Genomic DNA, 23,929 nt, shown 5'->3' with positions numbered 1-23,929 from the left:
CCCAGCCGCCCCGCGGCATGTGGGATCTTCCCGGACCGGGGCACGAACCCGCGTCTCCTGCATCGGCAGGCGGACTCTCAACCACTGCGCCACCAGGGAAGCCCCCTTTTTTTTTTTTTTTTTTTAATGAAGCTTATTTTGATACGCTCTTTTGTTTCCTTCATTATATCTGATGATTGGTATGTATTTCAGATTTTAAAGAATGTGGAGTCTTCCAGAAATGTTCAGCCACATTTCCTAGAATTTTTGCTCTCCCTTGGCTGGGCGGTAGATGTGGGCAGACACCCTGGCTGGACTGGGCATGTTTCCACCAGTTGGTCTATTAACAGTTGCGATGATGGTGAAGGACCTGAACAAGGTAAAACTCATATGTTCATTTGTTTTTTCTTGTTTTGTTACTCTTGGCTTTTCCCCCTTTACTATTAGTTTGTAGTCTTATTAACAAAAACAAGCAGAGGTATAGAATGGAAAAGTCTCTTTCCTCTAATCCTCACAGGAGGTCACTTAATAATTGTATAGTCTTCCAGACATTTTCTGTTAATATGGGGAATACTTACGTATATGTATATATAAATGAATGTATATGTTATATACATATATAATGACAGTTAATATAAAATTAATGGCCTAATTATCACAAGGTTAATAAATTCCTTTTTTTGTAGTGTGAGTGAACAAATTCCATTTTCTATAACAATATTATAATAAATTTAGATTATAGCAAACAGTACAGTTTCCTAACAAGCGTATTTTGTCTAGTAAATATAGTTTTCTATTAACAGATGTGTTTTTTAGACTTTGTGGCTGTCATTTAAGTTACATTCTTGGGATATTATATAAAAATCTTTGTAGTAAACAGCTGACTATCTCAGAGATTCATGCCCATCTCTGCAAATCCTCCTGAGGAACTGTAATCAGGATAACAAGTACCAGAGCAAGTATAAGTTTAAACTTAAGGCCTTTGCACCACCTGGCTAGTGCTTTTTGTTCTGGGGGCTCTTGAAATCACTGGAAAGTTAATAATACCTCTCTGAAGTGGGTAATGCCTGTGTCCAGTGCTTTGAATTAGCAGAGTTTTTCTGTCAACAAGATTATACTCTCTCAAGGTTTCCCATTGAATATCATTGTGACTTGTGATTTGTAATTTTTTCCACTTTCAGTCAAGGTTGAATCAAAGTATTTGAGGATATGCTCTAATTTTAATTGCCACATAACCTTTAATATGTGCCTGAGTGTATTTATAGACTAAGTTCTCATAAGTAGAATTGATAAAGGATTTGCACATTTTTTAGTTTGATAAATGTATAAATGTATCAGTTGTATGCTTAAGGTTGCAGGTAACGGAAAACCCGACCCAAATTGGCTTAGATTTTGAAGGTCATTTATTGCCTCATATAACTGAAAATTCCAGAGATTAGTGTACATTTTTTGTTGCCATTTGATCAGCAGTCCTGTTCTATTTCTCTGCAGTTTTCCTTTAGCTCTGTTTTCCATGTGTTGGCTTTGTCCCAGCCTGGCTTTCCTCATAGTGCAAATAAGGCAGTTCTAGGCTTTACATTCACATACCACACTAGTCTGAAGAGGAGAGATTAGCTGAGTTTCACAACCTCCCTTTTCCCCAAGTCCTGAGATACGCAGTGATTGGACCACCCTGAGCCTGTCGCTGTGGCAAGAGAGATGGAATGATCCTTATAGAAATAAACAAGGTAGAGGAGGGGAGGGTGGAGTGGATGTTGGGGCAGTCAACACAGTGTGTACTGCAGTAGACACAAGTGCCTGCCCAGCATCTAAACCGGGAGTCAGCAACTACAGCCCATGCCTGTTTTTGTAAATAAAGTTTTATTGGATCTCAGCCACGCTTCTTTATGTATTATCTGACTGCTTTCATGCTACAATGGCAGACTTAAGTAGTAGTGGCAGAGACCATATGGCATGCAAAACCTTATTTACTATCTGATCCTTTGCAGAAAAAGTTTGCTAACCTCTGGTCTAAACTTCCTGTTTGCCACATCCTTACTAATTTAGGTGTCTTCCGGTCTGTTAGGTGAGGAATTTTCTATTTTTAATTATGATTGAGTTTCAGCATCTTCTCATATTTTTATTTCTTACATGAGAACTACTTGTTCATTTCCTCTTCCCAGTTTTTTGTCAGGTTGTTGATCTTTTATGTATTACTGGCAGGGCATTGTGTTCGTTTTAATTGAAAACTATACTAGCTCTCAGGAGTGTTACTTTTGTTAATTCAATCTTGCTGGCTTAGAACAGATACTATTACTAAACTGCCTGTACACTTTCATATTATATCACTGATCACTGGGGAAAGTGGAACAGAAGCAAAGCTGAGGAACAGTAGAGAGAGACCAGGGACAGGAAATGCCTTGAAAGCAAGAGTACACACCCACAGACATCTGTCCCCCTTCCCTTCAGAGGGACTGTGGCAGTCTTCTCCCTTTTGATTACTGTTACCTCTTCCAAAAAGACTGTTCCCTAAATCCGCCTTATACAGATGAGCTAAAGGTCCTGCTAATCAGAAGTGGTCTGATTTAGAGTAGTTTCAGAAAGTATGAAATTAAGATTTTATGATTTAAAGTTAGTGTATGTGCACCACAACTACTGAGCCTGCACGCCACAACTACTGAGCCCGTGTGCCACAACTACTGAAGCCCATTTGCCTAGAGCCCGTGCTCCACAACAAAGGGAAGCCACCACAATGAGAAGCCCGTGCACTTCAACGAAGAGTAGCCCCCGCTCGCTGCAACTAGAGAAAGCACGCACGCAGCAACGAAGACCCAATGCAGCCAAAAATAAATAAATAAAATAAATTTTTTAAAAATACAACGTCTAGTTTAAAAAATAAAGTTAGTGTAAAGACATTTAATGAACATTTATGGTTTATTCTTCTTATTAATTGGTTCATGTTGGAAATGTACCTTCTATTTATTATCACTTTATTAACCAGTTAAAATTTCATGAAGCAGGATGATACTGGTTTTCCCCACTTTTTAGAGCAGTAATGTAGTGTTTCTCATTCCTAGATGAAGTGATTTCCTCTGAAGATGCTGGGGCTAGCATTTTCAACGGACAGAAGAAGGTGCTGTATTATGCTGATGCCCTTACAGAAATAGCTTTTGTGGTTCCTTCTTCTGTGGAGTCCTTAAGTAAGGGCATTTTTTGTATGGAACTATTTTTGTATTCACTGGTTTGTGCAGTAGTATTGCATTGGGGGAGATTCTGAAGTCATCTAAGACATTCTTCAGCTTTGAAGGCATGATAGCTTTTAGATTATGCAGAGGTACAGGATGTTATCCCCTTTTAACTGAAGGAAAGTAGTTAAAAACAAGAAGACTGGCCCTCTAATAATAATTTTTAAATAAAGGAGATCCACTTTGGCCCATTTTTTAACTTTTTAAAATCTGATTAATACATAGAAGCCCTATTTTCCAGTTTATTGATTTCTTTCTCTAATTATGAGTAAGCCCTCACCTGCTTCCCTGTTTCCATGTGAGAGCCTTTATGTGGAACCCCAGAGAATCCTGCAATTGGAAGGCTCTCATGATGGCATCTGGCTGATCTTCTAACACTGAGGAGAAGAAACTTCAGCCTAGAAAAGGTGGTGATTAAGCCTGTTCTTCTCAAGGATCAGGAGTGATCATTACTTCTCAGTCTGAATTCTTAGTCTTATTTTGCCTAGAACCTTTGCTTCCTGCAAATTAAACTCATTTGTTTGTGCCTGACCAGGCAGTAGGTGGAAAACTTCAGCTTCTTCATTGAGACCATCCATAGGACAGGATGCTGCACATCACACTTTGATGATCTCATCTCTAGGCTAATGACTTTTGTGTACCCTAGCCTACCTAGGCAGCCTCCTAACCTTTGTATTTAGACCCTTAATTTTGCCCTCTAGGCCCCTCTCTGTCTCTTACTCTGGGGCCAGTTGTGTCCCTGGCAGGAGGGGCCTTCCATGTTCTAGGTCAGTGTCTTAGCAGCTGTTTGCCTTCATGTCAAGGCTGTGATCTACCACCTGAATTCCAGAAGCCAGGCCCCATCTGTCCTCTATGAACTGAGTCCCTGCCTGGTGTCTCTGGCCCAGCCTGTTTGCACCAACTCAGTAGAGCCAGAGCCAGCAAATTATGGCACACAGGCAAAATTCAGAACACTAAGAATGGTATTTACATTTTTAAAGGGTTGTAAATAAAATACAAAGAAGAATATGCAGTAGAGACCTGTATAGCCAGCAAAGCCTGAAATATTTATTACCTGATCCTTTGCAGAAAAACTTTGCCAACCCTTGCTCTAGAAGCAATGCTTTGCTTAAGTGACTTAGGTTGGACTGTTAGCATAACTAGTTTAATAAACACGTTTGCTCTAAAGAAGTGGTAGGTATTATAATTATTCTTTTTCTTTACGCTATAGCTGATTCATTGGAAAGTAACATCTCAGACCAAGATAGTGATTCAAATATGGATCTTATGCCAGGAATTCTGAAACAGCCATCCCTGACACTTGAGCTTTTCCCTAATCACACAGACAATCTTAATTCCTCACAGAGGGTAAGTCACTTTGTTGATAAACCTCCAAAAATTTGTAGTGAAATGGAAGAAATTATAGAATCACACCTGAAAAGCTTTTAATTTTAACCCAGAGAGTAATTATAGCAGTAGTGATTGATTAGTATCTTAATTTTTTAAATCAAATTCTTATGCTTTTCTTTTTTTCAGCTTGCAACAAATATTTCATTCTAATTCAGCCTCTGTTGTTTTCCTTGATTTAGCCATTTCAGTTCCGTGCTCGGTTCTTTCACCCATTCCATCTCAAGCCTAGGTTTTTATTTGGTCCCTAAAATATCCACTAAAGGTACAACAGTTACTATACATTTCATAGCATTAATCATGCCAAATTCAACTTAAGTCTGACAACATACAGATGACAGCATTTTGAAGACTCGCCCAGTGTTTGAATAAATGCACTGAATGAGGCAACACAGCAGCTACTACAAGAAGACAGCATTTTACTTTTATCCTTTTTCCTTACCTTATCAGATGTTATGTCTTATCTGTGTTCTCCCCTCATGTTATGTCTTAATCCTTACTGGAAAGTGACTGAGTAAGTGATAACAAGAGTACAGGATCAGTTTACAGGTGTAAGAAAATTGATTTAGAACAAATAATAAAAAAGACAAAAGAAGTGTAGTGTAAACTTTTCTGAAGCCCTTCTTCCATTGTAAAGGGGTTTAATTTGGCTCTTTCTACACTTAAAATTATTATTTTTTTTAAAAAATTATTTTTAATGTAAGTATTTGCTTAAAAGAATATGGGAGAGGTTCACCTGTAAAATTGATTTAGGAAAAAAAAGTTAACTTGTATAAAAGTCTCAAGTAGACTGATTTTGAAAATCATGAGTTGCTACCTTTAAAAAGGTTTCACAGAATACAGTTTGGAGAAGAACAAGTCAGGTAATGCAGAATTTTAGCCAGATCTAATAGTCAGGGATTGCTACTCATTTTCTGAATGCCAACGTGGTTACGATTAGAAGGGAACTTCCTCAACCTGAAACAGAACTCTACTAGAAACCTGCAGCTAACATTATACTTACACATTATTCTGAAAGCTTTCCCCCCAAATGGAGGCAAGGATATTTGCTCTCACTACTTCTATTCACAAGATAGTAGAGGTTTTATGCAGGGAAATAAGAAAAAGAAATAAAATGCATAAAGCTTGGTTATTTCTTAAAATCCAAAGAATGACAACTCTTAAAGCACCATGTTTTTATTTACCACATACTCTGCAGACTACTAACAAACTTAAGGAAAGAAAAATCATATCATTATATCAGTAGATACAGGAAAAGCTGTTGGCAAGAATTCAACACTGAAAGGATCCCCAGGCAAATCAGCGATGTTGCTATGATGGAAAAATCGTACTGCTTTCTGACCATAGAGATAGACTCAGATCCTTTTTAAGCACTCGTTAAGACATTGCATCAAATTTTATTTTTATAACTATAATTGTTTACTGTTCCTTATCTTTTTTTCATTTGACGTTTCTAGACCTTCATTTCCTTGTTCTAGTTTGAGACTTGATAAACAGAGGAACCAAAGAAGGGCTTTTTTGCAAATGTATTTTATACTTTTTTCCAGAAGTGACTTCCCATGACATGATCCTTATTTCACTGGGTAGCTTGATGAATGTATGGTTGTAGTTTTATTAAGCCAGTGTTTTTTATTTGTTTGTTTGTTTTTCTTCCCCTCTTCTGCTTTTCTCTGCCTCATATAGCTCAGTCCCAGTTCCAGAATGAAGAAGCTGCCTCAGGGGCGCCCTGTGCCTCCCCTTGGACCTGAGACAAGAGTTTCTGTAGTCTGGGTGGAACGCTATGATGATATAGGTACTGTGTAAGGACTTTGTCCATAAATAAGATTATAATAGGATGACTGATGACTTGTTAAATGTCTAAAGGGAGTGGCAGCATAGGCCCTATATGGTGGCCAAGAGCTGGGGCTGGAGTTCAGCAAGCCTGGATTTCATTAAGCCTTAGGTCACTCATCTGTTAAATGAGTGATCCAGCACTTATTTCAGAGTTGTGAAGATTTGATGAGACTCATGGTTACAAAAAGCCTGTAGCTCTTCTTGGTATGACAGTTACTGGTTTGTGGCCACTTGGTCCCACTGCATGTAGCCCCCAGTTACCCCAGAACCTCTGGAAAGGAGAAGGGGGAACACCTCCCTCACCCTCTTTCCACAGGACCCTACTGTCTTATTTTAGTGTAAAGATTAATTTGTCCTGAGGGATTCTGCTATGGATATGTTTCTCATGATTTTTATGTAAGCTGCATGAGAACATTAGAAATGTGTATTTATCCTAGAATCTCATCCAGCTCAGAGTTTATAAGAAAGTGTGATAGTTGCTTTCCAGAACTTCTGAAGCTATTTCCTAGCCCTCCAAGACTATAGATTATGTTCTGTAAAAACTCTGCTTTAGATGAACTTATCTAAAATACATCTTAAGGGAGAATTTTTTTTTTTAATTTGTGAAGAATAGTTAGGATTATATATTTTAGGATAGCGCAGTCCATATATTTGTTGCCCGCTCTGTGAAGAGATTAGGAAAATAGGTTTCCTAGCAGGGAGGTATTAATTGTAATGCTATGATTTTCTTCCAGAAAACTTTCCCCTCTCAGACCTGATGACAGAAATCAGTACTGGTGTGGAAACTACTGCAAATAGTAGCACTTCTCTGAGGTACGCTCTTTACTTGCTTGAAGTTTATCAGCATTGTGTTTAAGCATAGAGAAACCTATTTTTTATAATATGTTGATTGCAGTTTCATTAAGAGATAAAGACTTAAATGAAACAAAAGGGATGAAGGCAGTAAGAAGTAAACATAATTATAGGGGAAAAGAAAGAAGTTTGTAGATTAATGCACAAAGTGATCAAATTAGCAAGGCTTTTTAAATGGCATAATTAATTGCTGTTTAATTTTATCTGAGGCAAAAAGAAAGATGGAGAAGTGGAGGCAATTAAGTATTAATGAAGGCTGATAATAGAGTAGCAATATTAGATAGAAATAATGGAATTAAATTGGTCAAAATATTCTGGATAGATAGCAGTTAAAATATCCTCATCACATAGGAGCTATTTAATGGAAAAATATTTCTAAGTAAAACATAATACTAACTTTATTATAATATTAAGATTTTTATTTTAGCTTTTCATGCACAAAAATGATAAGAACAGAATAATATGATTCTAAGAATAATAAGAATGTATCTGTGCAGGCTTTATCATTTCAAAGCTTTTTGCTTGCTTGTCTTTGGTTTAAACACATAATTTATATCAAGCTGAACTTGATATTTTAACTTTGAGTAAGTTCCTTCTGTTTCCGTGATCTGGTTTGCATTGCACGTAAGATGAATTTAGATTACTGTTGTAGAAATGAAGTCAGTAAAGGTGGTTTATTTTAACATTATCATATTAAATTTCTAGAATAGGGCAAGTCATTCTTAAAACTTCCATGTTTGTTTTGGGTTTTTTTTGGCCACACCGCGTGGCATGCGGGATCTTATTGACAGTTCTCCGACCAGGATTCGGAACCCGTGCTCCCTGCAGTGGAAGCACAGAGTCTTAACCGCTGGACTGCCAGGGAAGTCCCCATGTTTTTTATGCTAAAGTATTTTAAAGTAAATTACAGATTTTCTAACATTCTAAATATGCACCTCTGAAGATTAAGAGCACTTTTCAAATAGATAAAGATAACATTATCACAGTAATAAAGTTAGTAGCAATTCCTTAATTTCATCTAGTAGCCTGCTCACATTCAAATTTCTCCATTTTCCCTAAAATAGTCTTTATAGCTGGTTTGTTTAAACCAGCATCCGTTTCATCCATCTGGTGTTAATTCTTTCAGTCTCTCTTAATACAGAACAGTCCTGTTTTTCTTTTTTTCGTCCATGACACTGACTTGCTGAAGAGACCAGGATAGATTTCATGAGGGGTGCTTTTCTAGAACTAGTTTGGAAGAGAACTTTTAAGTCTCTTGTACTGTTTGTTGTTGTTTTAATCTTTTTAGGTCAAAAGTTCTAATATGATTGGACTGTAAAATTTGTGTTTTACTAGTAGTTTAGCAAAGTTTAGAATTTGTCTTGGGGACAGAATTAGTATAGGATTGATTTTTATTAAATGTCTTAAAAAATTGACTCACTATCCCTTTGGCCAAAATCACTTTAGAAAGAAAGCTCATTGTGTTGCAAAACAAAACCAAACCAAAACCCTGGCATATAGCATCGAAGAGTAACATGGGTACCTCTAGATGCATTGGCATAGCCCCGACACATGATGTGTAATTCAGTCTTCTAAAGGTACGGTTGCTGACCTTGGCAGCTGTGTTACCTGTTCAGAGGCTTTGAGGGCTTTGACTGTGCTAAGATTCAGCCATGTATCACCTCTGCTGAGGAGGACACTTGCAACTGACCCAGACTAAGGTCCTCCCGACCTCTTTCCCCAGCCCCTAAAAAAAAATCATATCAGGGATTCCCATAGTGAGCCTAAACTGTATTTCCACGTCTGCTCTGAGGTGCCAGCATTGACTGTGGTGGAATTCCCTGCCCTCTGGCCAGCCCCACTTTTGTTCCCTACAAGAAGGAGGAACTAAGTAAAAGTCCCATGGCTGGTTGCTATTGATGGTTCCCCACCATACATTTTTCTGGCCTTTCCTTCCACCCCGTGTCCCCAGTGGTTTTCTAAGCACAATTTTTAGCCCCTTTTTTGGTCAGCTTCAAAAGGCCAACCCCAGTGATGGGTAATTAGGGTCAGGTGTTGGTGTGGCGAGCTTCACCATGGGCTCCCAGAAAGAAGATTCTGAGCAGCCTGATCACTTGTCCCTTCTCAAATACGGCCTGGCAGTAAGTCCCCTTGGTATTCTTATATTACATGGGGGACTTCAGCTCTTGAATATCTGGGGTAAAAGAGTTTTTTCTTTTATTAAGATCTACTGCTCTTGAAAAAGAAGTTCCTGTCATCTTCATCCACCCTTTAAACACTGGATTATTCCGGATTAAAATTCAAGGAGCCACTGGAAAATTTAACATGGTCATCCCTCTTGTGGATGGGATGATTGTCAGTAGGCGAGCACTCGGTAAGCTTCATATGTGGCTGAAGGATTGAATTTTCTTTTCATTTTTTTAAAAAATAAATTTATTTATTTGTTTATTTATTTTTGGCTGCGTTGGGTCTTCGTTGCTGTGCGTGGGCTTTCTCTAGTTGCAGCAAGCAGGGGCCACACTATGTTGCGGTGAGTGGGCTTCTCACTGCGGTGGCTTCTCTTGTTGCGGAGCACAGGCTATAGGTGCGCGGGCTTCAGTAGTTGTGGCACACGGGCTTAGTAGTTGTGGCTCACGGGCTCTAGAGCACACGCTCAGTAGTTGTGGCTCACGGGCTTAGTTGCTCCGCGGCATGTGGGACCTTCCCGGACCAAGGATCAAACTCGTGTCCCCTGCATTGGCAGGCGGATTCTTAACCACTGTGCCACCAGGGAAGTCCCATTGAGTTTTCTGGGGTTTTTTTTCTCTATTTATTTATTTATTTATTTATTTAACATTTTCATGAACCAAAAAGAAGTATAAATAAGGAAATGGTGATATTACTTAGTAGGTCCCACATGTGGAAAATCCTGTGGCTCTTGTTAAACGGAAGCATGTTTGGTTCTGTTCTGAAGTGTGCTTAATCTGCTAAGGACGAGCACAACGATAATTCACAACCTTCCAGTCCTGGAAAACGACCACAGTTGTTCACAGTCCAGGGCAGGAAATGGGTTGTCAGGCTAGATTTTGATTTTGTTTTTCCATGTCATTGTGTGTTTCTTCTGACAGTTTTATCTTAGTGTAGAGCTCTGTCTCTCTGGGGACAAGGAGTTTTGCAAATGGAATGAAATAGTTTGAATTTGCAGAGAATAGTTCACTTGAATACTGATAGTTCACCTAGCTGACTAAAACCCTCTGTTTTCAAGGTTTTCTGGTGAGGCAGACTGTAATTAACATTTGTAGAAGAAAGAGACTGGAAAGTGACTCCTACAGTCCACCACATGTCCGCCGGAAACAGAAGATCACCGACATTGTCAACAAGTACCGGAACAAGCAGTTGGAGCCAGAGTTTTATACTTCACTTTTTCAGGAGGTTGGACTCAAGAACTGTGGTTCTTAGACCACTGTCTGTCTAGGACTATTGAACTCTAGTTTGGAGCTATAATATCAAAGCAAAACAATTTGATAGGTGATCACTGTAACAATAAAACAAATCACTCCCCAAGAGCTTACTGTTTAATCACCAGAATAGAAGAGACACATTATAAACCCATCTGAGAGAAGACTTTTCGGCTTTTTAGTGAAATGGGCTCCCAGACACAATCATATTCCTGCTGGTAATGATGATATACGTTTTAGCCATAAACTTTCTTTTAAAAGTGACAATTTTAGTTAAATATAAGCCTTTTGAGGAGAAAGGCTTTTATGCATCTCAGTTAAACATGTGCATTGGTAGTTTCAAATTTGCAAATTAGAAGTTGAAGATAGTTTTATACCTCACTTTTTAGGAGGTTGTGTTCAAAAGTAAAATCTGTCTCAGAATCTTCCAGGACATTTAAAGACTCGTGTTGATAGCATGGAGGAGAAGGAAGGAAACCTCAACTTTCTGCTCACTCGTAGGTCCATTTGTCATCCAGCTGTCATCCACATGTCAAACTGACAGAAAAGAACTTAAGTGTTTTTTGCTCAGATAAGAAGTCTGAGATTAAAATATTTCATAGTTTTTCTCCACATTTCTAAAAGTTACTCTCATCACTGCAAAGGTCTGTCTGAAGGCCTCAGTTTCTGGGCAGCCCAGGAACAGATCTAAAATGGAAGCATGGCCCAGTCCTTTAATGAGGATGCAAATGGAGTTTGTGGAGTTAAGTTAGAAGACAGCTGTGATGCCTCCACTCTCTCCATTATTGTCTAGCTCCGTGACATTATGACAGGTTAACCATTTGTAATTCCTTGGTAATTTCTTGGTTAAATATTAAGAAATATAAATTCACAGCAAAGGTTAAACATTATTTGGTTTCATCCATTGTCTCTTATTTCAGGACCAAGCAGGAAACTGCAGTAGTATGAAGGATTCTAATTTGGGGTTCAGGAAATAGCCTCTCAACACTACTAATTCAGATCTCTCCCAGAGAGCTACTAGATTTCATCATAATTGACAAACATTAGTGACCACCTCCTTGGGTGGCTGCTTTTAGAAATGGCTGTTGTCATATTTTCTGGACTTTGCCGGCTGAAGGCACAACAAATCCCTGCCCAGGTTTTTGAAATACTTCTGTTACCTCGCTGCTACTTTTCTGCCAGGGATAAATGTTTTGAGGTGGCCAGACCCAGAACATCCTTACAAGGATTCCTGTTACAGTGCTAGAGTATACACTGCTCATTTCTCCTATTCTTATGTGCTTTCTTCTTTATTAATATTATTTTATGTTAATAAGTGACATTTAAAAGTCCAAAGAGGAGTGATCACAGTTGTATAAGGGGTGATTTCCCACTTGAACTCTGATGTCAGTAGATTCTGTAGGTCAGGCCCACAATGGTCTGTTTGGTTTGATGTTTTGGTAGTTTAATTAGAGGGTGGGGAATAGTATAGGACCTAATTCCCTGTGCAGATATTTCTATTCCAGAAGTACATGTTGATATCTATGAGCAAGAAACGGCATAGCAGCTCTTGGTTTTAAGTTTGCCGTACCTTTTTCTTCGTGTTTGTTTTAAGCTCAGGTAAAGGTAACCTCCTCCTTCTATGACTCCAGTTTCCATTCAGGGTATAATATTATTCAGTAATTGATTTTCTTTTTAATCTGGGCAATAAATTGATGTTTCCAGATGGTAGCATGGGGGAGGGGGTTGTATGATTAGCACGTTCTACCCTAAAAATGTTTTAGTAGCTCAGCAGGTGTAAAGTGAGGTTTAACAACTTTCATGGAAATTCCAGATTGACATTTCATGGGAAAAAATGGGCACTTGTTCTGATGGATGTGGACAAAGAAGGCTATAAATTAATGTGCAACTTATAACATTCCAGAGGTTAAAAATAACTGATGTAGGTGTACCTCTTCAGATAACACTTTTGCCTTTGGCATAGTTCTGCTGTCAGCAAAATGTACGGTGGTGTGTGTGTTGGGGTGGCCTTCCTGATGCTTCAGTTTGCTCTAATTTCTGACAACTCTTTGTAAGTCTAATGGCTTTGATAAGTCAGTGAACAACCATGTTGAATGCATTTATGATCTGGAAGACTTTGTGGCCTCCCAGGGAAGGAGGGATGGCTTAGGACTGTGCTGCTCCCAAAGGCGTGAAACCCCAGTGTGTACAGCACAGGCGGAGTGTGGGGCACAAACACCTCGCAGGTGCCGACTCCTGCTGCTCAGAGTCACGTCTGCCTAAAAAGGGAGTGTGCTGAGGGCCCTTGGACCTTTCACTAGTGTGGGTTTGAATTCATGGTCACTAAGTTCTCTCAACTGCCTTTGTAAAAGTCACTTTGAGTACAGTAATGCCAGAGGAGCATATTTAGTCTATAATCTTCAGTAGTCCACTTGATAAATTTGCTAACATAGGTTCAGAACCTTTGGGGGGAAGCCAGGACCACTTCGGTCTTTGGCTTAAACACTTTAGTTGCTGCATGTGACAGGTGCACCAGGGTGTGGATGAGTGTGGCATTTGTTAACAAGGAAAGCATTACCCAGGGGACAGAGGCAGGTAGCCCTCGGAGTCCCTTCTCACATTTGGGGGGTAGGGGCTCTCTCCCCCTCTCTGATTGGGAGCGCTGAGGACAGAGAGGAGGGCTTTTGCCTTTTCCTGTTCAGCCGGCTCTCTTTTGTCCAGTGCTTCCTCCTAAGACCCCCTCCTGTCCGTTGGCCATTTGACCTGGATAGTTAACATGGTGGTTTGACCGCCTCCCATCCTGGCAATATATACACAACATGCATGCATGCTGTCCTCCATTTCCAGGTCTTCAGGTCCCGTGAGGCCGCCCATTCTCCTCTGGACTCATTTATAAAAACAAAATACCTACATCTTTGGCCAGTAATGTCAGTTCCCTACAGGTTGTGTGTGTGAGGCCTTCATGAGTGGTTACTTCCTGTATACACTGAGGAAGCATTTGTCAGACTCTGCAGAGTGATTTTTAGAGAAGCAGTGTCTTCAAGAGTATTTATTTATATTGGAAGGTGGAATTTTACCCAAAGAAAGTGGGAGTCAGCCTTGCTCAAAGACATGTAGATGGTAAAAAATGTATCGGGGGTAATTTGACACTCCTGCTGGTAGTTCTCCATTCAGCATTTTAAAACCTGTTCAGGTTATATCTTCCTAAAAAGAATTGATTTATATGTTTACATGAAACGGTAAGTTGTGTTAGGTGGTCTGTTTTAGGGATTTCCATGACAACCTCTTTTCCTGAGATGGAGAGATTGGAGGTAATACACCCGTTCAATGTGGAATCAAACTGTGGGTTCTCAGTAGCTAAAGAAGCCATGTACTGTATAGTGTTTTTCTCGGAGTATCAACTCATGTTTTTCAGATGCTTTTCTTTTTTTAATGGTGAGGGAAAGGTGTAATTTGGGATTCCACAGTGCCTTGCATACAGTAGGCGCCCAATAAATATTTGTTGAAGCAAACCAAGTTTCCCAAGTCCTTGTCTCTTGCAGTGACCAAGAACATCTTTCTCCTCTGAAGGGCTTGGCAGTTGTGGCTAAAAAATAAGCAGTATCATTATTTGCTTGAAATCATATACACAATTTGTATGAATTTTGGTATGTTGCCAAGACATGATCTTTTTCTTATTGTATTTTCTGTAAATATTTCTGGCACTGAACTGTAAAGTAAAGGCAAAATGTAAATATGAAGGTGTCCTGTGTACCCTCGCCTCCTGTGTTTCCTCTTCGTCAGTTAGGGAAGAAGGCCCAGAGGCTTGTTTGTATTTATGCAGCCCCTTTGTCCAGAAGAAACCCATGGAATATTGAATGTAATACATTTAGTCAATTAAATTTTAAGGAGATTCTTATCTAAAACTGTCATGTGTGCTTTTGGTTTGACTCTGGCATGGGTGTTCTTCATAATTTAGATCAGTATGTTTTCACCCTGGTTTTGTAGAGTATCATGAAATACTCAAAATTTGATAAATTTAAAAAGAAAATTATTTGGCCTCCTATGCTGGAAGGAGCTTGTGTAACTAAAGCACTGCCAACAGAGGCCCACCTTACAGAGGCTAGCAATTGCTGAGTGGCTGACTGGCTCTCTGTGTCCTGGGAACACAGAAATGCCAGCTGAGCTCCCTGCCTGCAGAAGATCTGAGCTCTGCCTGGGCTGGCCGGTCAGGGAAGCAGAGATGCAGGGGGCGGTCCTCCTGCTGCCCACTGGCCCTTTGAGTAGGGTCTTGGCCGCAGAAGGTTCCATGGGGCCAGATTAACACCTAATGCCTAGGTCACACGGGTGGCGGGGGGGGGGTACCACTTGAGCAAACAGCTGTGGTGCATGAGTCTGCCGAGAGCCACCCCTCCAGCCTGGCGCTGACTCCCTGTGACAATGCGTGACCCCCCAAAGTGCAACTGGAAGCCAGGGCTGCGAGTTGCCTCCCCTCAGGTGTGTGTCCACACCTGCTTGCCTCCTCACCACAGGACTTGCTGCTGGGTTCTGGTGGATGGCGGTGCTTAGCCCTGGGCTGACTGCACGGTGGCCCTGTTTTGGGGTCTGGCAAGGATATGTGTGTTCAAGCCTTTCTCAGCTGTGCTGCTCAGCTCTTTCTGACTCCAGCCCCTTCAGAACCCAGTGCCAAGGGACTTCCCTGGTGGTCCAGTGGCTAAGACTCCGTGCTCCCAATGCATGGGGCTCGGGTTCGATCTCTGGTCAGGGAACCGGATCCTGCATGGCGCAACGAAGAGTTCGCATGCTGCAACTAAAGATCCTGCGTGTCACAATTACGACTGGCACAGCCAAAAACGAACAAACAAAAAACAGTGCCAAGGAATCACCCCAACCCAGACCACCCAGCTCTTGATCTTGGCACCTGGGCCCTGAGTGGCACAGCTTGCCAGGCTACCATGTTTCGTGGATGCACATTCTAACACCATCTGCCCTGACCCTCCTCTGCTGGGGACTCAGGTCATTCCACAGCTGGGCTAAAACTCCCTTTAAACACACTGGCCCTCCAAACCCCAGCTGTCCCCGCCCCCATTTTTACTGTGGCTGGACCCCTCTTACCCTTCTCCCTGGGCCAGTGTCTTCCTCTAAGGGGTTCCTTCCACTCCATGTCTCCCCTAGGTCTACCACCCACTTCCTACAGCTGCTCCCCCAGCCTGGAACTGGGTCTGCCTGACTTTCCAACCTATGCTCCACGAGATGCCGTGGTCTCAAAATCAAGTCGGCCTCAGACTGGTTGCCCATTGATGTGTGGAGTCCGAGCCTCCCCGCTGTAGGTTCTGACTCAGCAGAGCAGGTGAGCATGCCAATCGGCATGTCTCATAAGGACCGTCCAGCCCCCTCTGCTCCTCTGCTGGCAGTGGCTGAGGCAGGTGGGCCAGTTGGAGAATACCACGCTTCTGCCTTCCTCCCCTCCACAAGCAGCAGCCGCTCTTCGTGTGGACTTCCCGCACCCACCAGGCTCCCAGCCTGGCCAGAGTCTCCCTCCAGCTTAGCCTCCCTCCAGCGCCTCCTTCCTGTCGTGGGACATGACGTGGTGATTTACTGACTACTCGGTAATGAAAGAATGACAGAGGCGAGGGGGAGAGAGAAACTCAGCATTTGGGGGTGTCTTGCCCACTTGGGAGATAAAGGAACAAGGTTAAAGTCTTAGAAGCTCTTCACTGAAAACCCTAATAAGGAGAGATGCAGAAGCTTCCAGATTAAATAACAGTCATTTACTGAGGGCCTTGCTGGCTCCAGAAGGAATATGTGACCTCAGATATATGAACACCCACCTGGGGGCAATTTGTATCCACTTTTCTAACTTTTAGCGGCTTGGCGAGGTAAGGATTATTTCCATTCTACAAGAGGGTTGGGGTGGTGTCACGTGAACCCACAGCATCTTACAAGGATTCAAACCCAGGCCAGGAAGCCTGGGCTTTTGTTCTCAGTCAAATTGTCCCACTACCCCAGTTTCTTCCCACTCGTCCAAAACAGCTCTCTCTTCAGCTGCCTGAAGGACCTTGTGGTTTCCTTATTACGTCACCCGTTCAGTCACAATTGGGCTGAGAGCGGAGCGAGGCCCGGCCCGCCAGGTCCCCAGGGCAGCCCTGCCAGCCCAGCCCAGGCCAGCCTGGCCTAGCCACACACGCACCATGAAGTACCCTCTGGTACCGCTGGTGAACGAGCTGACGTTTTCTTTCCTGGTGTTCTGGCTCTGTCTGCCCGTGGCTTTGCTGTTGTTCTTGCTGATCGTCTGGCTACACTTCTTACTCATCCAAGGTGAGCCGCCCAGGCCGGGCCCTAATCCTGGAGGCTGGGCAGGGCGTGGGATAGGGTGGGAGTCCCAAAACAACTGCCGAGAGAGGGGTGTCCTTCAGGCAGAGGGGTTTCCTGCTGGCTCCGAGTTGACAAGCAGTCACCTGCAAGGGAAAGCATTGACTTGCTAGTTTAGCGTTTCTTAAGCTGGAGTCCCAGATTGAATCCTGAGTTTGGAAAACAATATGTATGTGTGCACATCTGTCCCTTCAGGGCCACTGCTAGCATATAAGGTCTTTGGTACATATGAAATTATTGTGGATGTGATTGCGAATTTAGTTAAGATATTCTAGATAGAAGATAAAAATATTACTTTTGTGCTATAATATAAATATATTTGTGGTAAAATAAACTTGGAGCAGAAATGTACTTGGAATTGGTTATCGTGTATACAAAATTCATATTATTTCTGAAGAAGCAGTAGTCATGTACCACCGGTAATAGAAGCTATTATTATCAAAATGTGTATGTAAACTATATATATATATATATATATATATATACAGAATAATGGAACTATAATTTTTGTGTGAAATATGGTGTCAAATGTATGTTTCAGCATGGCAGTAAATGCTTTCTGATTTTGTGACCAATCACTAATTTAGAAGGAATTGAATCTTTATAATAAATAAACAAATAAATAAATACACACACAAAAAGGTGTCCCTTCAGGGCCACAGCTATTACATAAGGTCTTTGGTACAAATCAGAAAGAGGTGGCCCCTCTGGGCAGATGAATTAGTAAAAGCTGTCGCCTTCCTGTGAGTGCAGCCAGGGCACAAGGCTTGGTGAGCAGAGCATGGGCTGGCTTTCAGCCCCTCTCGGCCCTCAGCCCTGTGCTTTTGCAGTCAACAACCAGCTCGATGGGTACAGCAGCCTTCAGCATTTAGCAGGTGCCCAGAGACCACTCACACCGTTTCCTGCCCAGACCACACATCAGGGAGGATCTGGGTTTCTGTGGGACACAGGATCACAGAAGCTGACCGACACCTGTCCTGAACTCAGCATGCCACCCAGAGGAGAGGGAGGCAGGGCGAAGCAGGCCTGAGGGAGGCTGGGAGCGGTGGGCCGGTGGGGACGGGGGACAGCCTGGCCACGTGGCAGGAGCGACACTCTGCTCCTCAGGTGTCCCGTCTCCCCCGGCATTCCCGTCACCTAGGGGCCTCTTCCTGGGGACTGCTTGACCTCCCACCTCCTGCTCAGCAGCCCCATGACCTTTGACCATCTGGGCAGGGAGGGCACTGAGTGTGCTGCCAGCTCTGCTCAGATGGTGCTCAGACAAGCTGAGCAGTTCACCCCCAACTTGCCCCATAATCTCACATGTAGGGGCTGGCAGTTGTGCAATTGTTAGGAGTTCCTGGCGAGAGCTTCCAGAAAACGTTTGTTTAAAGAGTGTTCTCCTTCTGTTCCCGGGGTGGACGGCAGCCCTCCCTGAGGGCCAGTGTTGGGTAGAAGGCAGAGCCCTTGCCTGCAGTGGCTATAAAATCCCGTTTCTCCAGAGTCTAGGGGATGTGGGCCCGGGTTTCAGCTTTGCCCCTTAATCGTTCATAACAATAGCTTTTTTGAACACTGTGCTAGGCCTTGTGCTAAACACTTGGTGTACCTTATTTCATTTAATCCTCAGACTAACCCTGTGAAATAATCCTTATCATACAAGTGAGGAAACTGAGGTTTGGAGAGAAGTTACCTGTCCAAGGCCATACCCTTAAGAGTGCCGACTGTCCAGTGTCTCACCTGGGCTCTGACACCTACCAGCTGTGTGACTCGGGGCAGATCCTCTCTGAGCCCCAGTTTTCTCACCTACAAAATGGAGATAATAACGGTCCCTACCCTTTGGGGCTGTGGAGAGATGCATGTCAGGGGCAGGGTACCTGCACACACATGGCACATAGCAGGTGCTTGGAAGCTGAGAAATAATCCAGGCAGTGTCGGTTTTGTCAAGGTAGGAGGAAGTGTAGGCGTGGCTTTGGATGACTTTTCCGGAAGGTGGGACACCTCCCCTGAGGTCCAAAGCACTAATCTCCTCTAGCAATTCGTTCTCCTTGGAGGCCCATCTCTAAGCCATCCACAACCTGCCCTGTCCGACCCCGCTCTCAGACTTTCTCCTGAGAGGCTGTTTACCCACCGACATCTCACACGGCGGTTTGAAACAGGTCCTTCTGCTGATTTTGCACTGAAGAGAAACTGTCCTTAAAAGTGAGGCAAGCAGCCCTCCCTCGGGGTCCCCGTCTTCTTGGGAATCTCAGTATTACTGTGTTCTGTCTTTGTGCTGAGAATTGGCTCAAACCCAGGGTCTGGACCTGCCAGGGTTTGGGGGGCTGGGGCTCGGGACACCCTGGCCTGGGGTTTTCTCTTCTGCCATGGATCTCTTGATTGGAATCAGTCTGGCCTGGCCTTTTAAAACACCCGCATTAGATCTGTATCTTTTAACGTAGAAGATAGAAGATAAAACAATTTATTACTTTTGTGCTATAATATAAATATATTTGTGGTAAAATAAACTTGGAGCAGAAAAATAAAATAAATCAGAGCTCCTCCGTCAAGAGGAGCTCTGATTCCCCCCTCCCCACCCGCACCTGGCCTGGCCCAGCAGGGCGGTTTCAGAGCCCAGAAGGCAGAAGGTTGAGCAGCAAGTGCCCCGTGGCCCACGAGGATGTGAGGATGCCAATGCGCTTTTCCAAGTGGAGACTGGAGCAAGTGGGGAGGAGGAGGGAGCTGCCTGGTGAGATGGGTGCAGAGGCAAGAAAAGACGGTTGGCAGCTGAGCCCTGGAGACGCTGGCCGGGGAGGGCAATGCTGATCCCCAGCCTGACATAGGAAGGGAGGATGAAGCCTCCAAGTTCCCTGCCTTTGGACAAGGGCCCCCGTGGAACTGCATGGGACTGTGGAGCCGGGACCTGCTTTTGCGTCCAGCGCTGCCACCTCCCGGCGGCAGGAAAACCTACACGTGTTATTAGATGGGTACCTGAGCTTGCTAACACGGCATATCTCGGGAAGGCAAGGTGAGAAAAGAGGGGGAAGGGGGAGATTACTATTTTTCTGAGTATACTCAAGTTGTTTCACTGGTTACAGAGAAGTAGAGGAGGTTGAAGACAGCCCCTCAGATTTCAGACCAAGAAAAGGCCGAGGGAGTTTCCTTGGTGGTCTAGTGGTTAGGATTCGGTGCTTTCACCGCCGGGGCCTGGGTTTGGTCCCTGGTGGGGGGCTTTGGCGGGGGAAGGGGGCGTTCTTTTTTTAAAAAAAGGGATTCTACCATATACTTCTCTGCAACTTTCTTGTAATATACCATAGACACCCAGCAAGTTAAAAGATACAGATCTAATGCGGGTGTTACGCGGGCCTCTCACTGCTGTGGCCTCTCCCGCTGCGGAGCACAGGCTCCAGACGCGCAGGCTCAGCGGCCATGGCTCACGGGCCCAGCCGCTCCACGGCACGTGGGATCCTCCCGGACCGGGGCACAAACCCCTGTCCCCTGCATCGGCAGGCGGACTCTCAACCACTGCGCCACCAGGGAAGCCCCAATGCGGGTGTTTTAAAAGCCTCATGACGTGCCACACGTGAGCGTGCCGCACTTCATCACCCAGACCTCTCATGATGGACACACACATGGTTTCCAGGGTATTTTAGTGTGTGTGTGTGCGTGTGTGCGTTTCACCATAAAACAGTGCTGTAAGGGAAACCATTGGACACATATACTCAGACATTTGTTAATGAATGAACTGGTGGACGGATGGATGAACAGGTGGGTGGGTGGGCTTGTGTCTCCTCAGTGTCCCCTCCCGGACCATGCTCAATACAGGTAGGTCATTTGCTCACCCCTAGGGTCCTTTCTCTTCCAGAAGGTGGATGTGTCATGGGCCAACCTTCTTTCTTGGTCCCTGCTCACCATTCAAGGCCCTAAAGTCTTCCTGAGGTCTTGGGGCTGTCTCATCTGCCATGATTCTGCCTTGGCCCCCTGGCCTCAGATAAGGCTGCAAGGGGATGCCTGGGCCCTGCAGGGAGCTCCTTTAGCATTGAAAATAGGAGCTAGGATGTGACCACTGAAGAGGCCTTGTCTTGTCCCTCCACAGATTCAGAGGAAAATGACTCAGATGTTTGCTTTGATTGGGAGCCCTGGAGCAAAGGCCCCACCAAGTTTTGCCACAAGACACTCCATAGCCAAGAGGAGGAGAGGCCCTGCTAGTGAGCCTATTCTGCCAGGTGAGGCCCCTCTAAGAGGTGGGGGGCTGGAAACAGGAGCCTCAGGGCCTGCCCAAAGCCTAGGACGACTGCCATGTTGGAGCTCTGCTCCCTCTACCATGCTGGAAATCTTGCTGTCTCTGCCATGTCAGAGAAACTTCTGCCTTATTGTGTGGGAGACCTGTTTTTGCCACGTTAGAGGACCAGTCACCTCTGCCGTGAAGAGTTTCTTTACAAAGGCCCCCCACCCATTATCTCTATGACCTCACATTATCTCTATGACCTCACCTCCGATCACCTTCCTTAGGGTCTTTGCACTGGCTGTTTCCTCTGCCTGGAACCCTTCTCCCCACACATACCTCACCTAGAAGGGTTCTGCTCAAATGTCACTTTTTCAGTGACAACCACCCTCCTTAATACTGTGTAATCTCTTCCCCACTCTGACTCTGCTCTATGTTTTCTTTTGCCATAGCACTTATTACCCATGACGTGCTCGATAATTGATGTCTCCAAAGCATCCATAGCAATGCCTGACACACAATGGAGGCTCCATAGATATTTGTAAAAGGAAGGAGAAAGACACGATAACAATAGTAATAGTAATAATAATGGCTGATATTCATTGAGTGTTTAATAGGTACCAGAGCCTGTGCTAAACATTCACAAGCTCATTTACGGAAGTCCTACGAAGAAGATATTATTCTTATCTTCATTTTACAAATGGGAATTCAGAGTGTCAGTGCAGTTAACTAATGGGCCCAAGTATCAGAGCTCTACCCTCACTGAACAGCGAGGACACCTCATCCATCCCAATGGGATTACATTGCCATTTCTATGCCAGTGATTCCAAAGGTATCTCACTCTAATCTCCCTTCTGAGCTCTATTATCTGTCCCCTCGATGCCTTTTCATGGCTAGAAGGGGATTCTTAATTCCCTTTGCTACCCAACAAAGCAAAACACAGCACCCGATCTTCTGCCAGCTGGTCTCCATCTCCGTGAACAGCACTGCCATTGGTTGGTCTAGTTGCTTGAGCTGCAAGCCCAGGAGTCAGCCGTCATGCCTTTCTTTTCCTCCCACCCACGTCCAGTCCATCAGCAAGTCCTAAATGCCATCTCTCATGTGTCCACTTCTCTCTGTCCCCAGGGCCACCATGGCCTGCCCTACCCCAAGATCTGCCCGTACGTCTCACTTTTGGAACCCCTGCCTGTCCGAGTGGAGAAAGGAGGTGGTGGCGAGAAGCAGGGACCCTCACTTAACCTCAGTCACACTGACCTTGACAGTTGAAAAAGGAAGTTGAGGGTCCTTTCCCCAGAAAAACACACACCTGGACACGCACTCAGAGTTTTGTGCTCAGGGCCAGGTTCACAGGTTGTCACCTGTGCGGTTCCACAAGGTCACATGTTCAGAAGAGCCTTGTGCTTCGTTTAGTGTTCTGCTGTTACTGTCTTGAAATTCTTAATTTTTTTTTTTTTTTTTTTTTTTTGGCTGTGCCACGTGGCTTGTGGGATCTTAGTTCCACGACCAGGGATCGAAACTTGGCCCTCGGCAGTGAAAGCCCAGAGTCCTAACCACTGAACCACAAGGGAATGCCCTTGAAATTCTTAGTTTTTGAACAAGGGGACCCACGTTGTTCATTTATTTTAATGGGCCCCACAAATCACATAGCCCGTCCTGTTTGTGTACAATTAATGGGGTAAGAAAAGGAGATATTCGGATTCTGATATAGAGCCCTTCCTGCCCCATCGTGGGTCTCCCTCTTAGTCTTTCATCTCATTGTCCCCCTAGATCCCATGTTCCACTGCTTCCCAGCCTGTTTTTCCCAGAGTCAGCGGGGCTGCGGCAGCGGCCGAGGTGGATGGGAGACTCGCCGGGGAGGGGAGAGGACTTTGGCCAGTGAGGTGCTCCCCAGGGACCCCCGACTCGTCTCCTCCACTGATGGACACACGAACGCCTCCAGAAATCCGGCTCTTCTCTGTTACAGACCACCTCCCAGTCCCTCCAGGGAGGAGCCTGAGCCTGTGAAGACAGTATAAGCCGGCCCTTGGGGAGAAGCTGCAGACTGAGCTCAGAGGCCTGTGAGGGCAGGCCCCTGAGAAACCTGCTGGGCCTGACCAAGTCCACTCATCTGACAAGCTGTGCAGCCCGGGCCCAGCCCTGGCACCACCTTGAGCCATCCTGACCTTTGGGAATCTCTCCCACCTGTTCAAAGGGCTGGGGATCTTGCTCTGAACTTCTGTTCTCTAATTTCAAACTCACTGTATGTGAAATCAAGCTCAAAATCACTCATCTTTTTTTTTTTTTTTTGTCCATGCCACGCGACTTGCGGGATCTTAGTTCCCTGACCAGGGATTGAACCCCGGGTCCCCGGCAGTGCAAGTGCCGAGTCCTAACCCCTGCACCACCAGGGAATTCCCTCAAACTCACTCCTTGATTAGTCTTCCGGTTGATTTTAATAACAAATATTCATTTTATAACTATGTACATTGTATACCATTTGCCTAGTTACAATAGGAAGAGCTCACCTTTAGTGGGTGCTTACTGTGTGCCAGATGCTTCACTATACATTTTTTATACACATGATTTTTTTTTTTTCTTTTTTTGCCGCGTTGGGTCTTCATTTCTCCGCACGTGTTTTCTCTAGTTGTGGCGAGCGCGGGCTACACTTCGTTGCGGTGCATGGGCTTCTCATTGCAGTGACTTCTCTTGTTGTGGAGCAGGGGCTCTAGGCACCCGGGCTTCAGTAGTTG

At 44.1% G+C, this 23,929-nt stretch overlaps 2 protein-coding genes across 5 annotated transcripts in view; both read left to right on the top strand.

Moving 5' to 3' along the window:
* Positions 1–14,561, top strand: part of RALGAPB (Ral GTPase activating protein non-catalytic subunit beta) — a 101,326-nt gene extending 86,765 nt beyond the window's left edge. For all 4 annotated transcript variants that reach the window (XM_028499907.2, XM_028499906.2, XM_024128617.3 and 1 more), the window contains 7 exons: positions 193–358; positions 3,036–3,158; positions 4,414–4,550; positions 6,273–6,381; positions 7,157–7,235; positions 9,479–9,627; positions 10,498–14,561. In XM_028499907.2, coding sequence (XP_028355708.1) covers positions 193–358; positions 3,036–3,158; positions 4,414–4,550; positions 6,273–6,381; positions 7,157–7,235; positions 9,479–9,627; positions 10,498–10,691 — 957 coding nt within the window. In that variant the 3' untranslated portion in view covers positions 10,692–14,561. The remainder of the gene's footprint in view (positions 1–192; positions 359–3,035; positions 3,159–4,413; positions 4,551–6,272; positions 6,382–7,156; positions 7,236–9,478; positions 9,628–10,497) is intronic.
* Positions 14,562–16,299: 1,738 nt separating this feature from the next.
* Positions 16,300–23,225, top strand: ADIG (adipogenin). The gene is made up of 3 exons (XM_007099957.3): positions 16,300–16,966; positions 21,072–21,201; positions 23,164–23,225. Exons 1-2 carry the CDS (start codon positions 16,840–16,842, stop codon positions 21,182–21,184), a joined length of 240 nt encoding a protein of 79 aa, XP_007100019.1. The 5' UTR covers positions 16,300–16,839; the 3' UTR covers positions 21,185–21,201; positions 23,164–23,225.
* Positions 23,226–23,929: the final 704 nt, after the last annotated feature.

This window comes from Physeter macrocephalus, chromosome 14 (genome assembly GCF_002837175.3).
Source record: "Physeter macrocephalus isolate SW-GA chromosome 14, ASM283717v5, whole genome shotgun sequence".
In the NCBI taxonomy this organism is placed as follows: Eukaryota; Metazoa; Chordata; class Mammalia; order Artiodactyla; family Physeteridae; genus Physeter; species Physeter macrocephalus.
The sequence above is the reverse complement of the archived record's forward strand: the minus strand, read 5'-3'. Positions and strand labels throughout refer to the sequence as shown.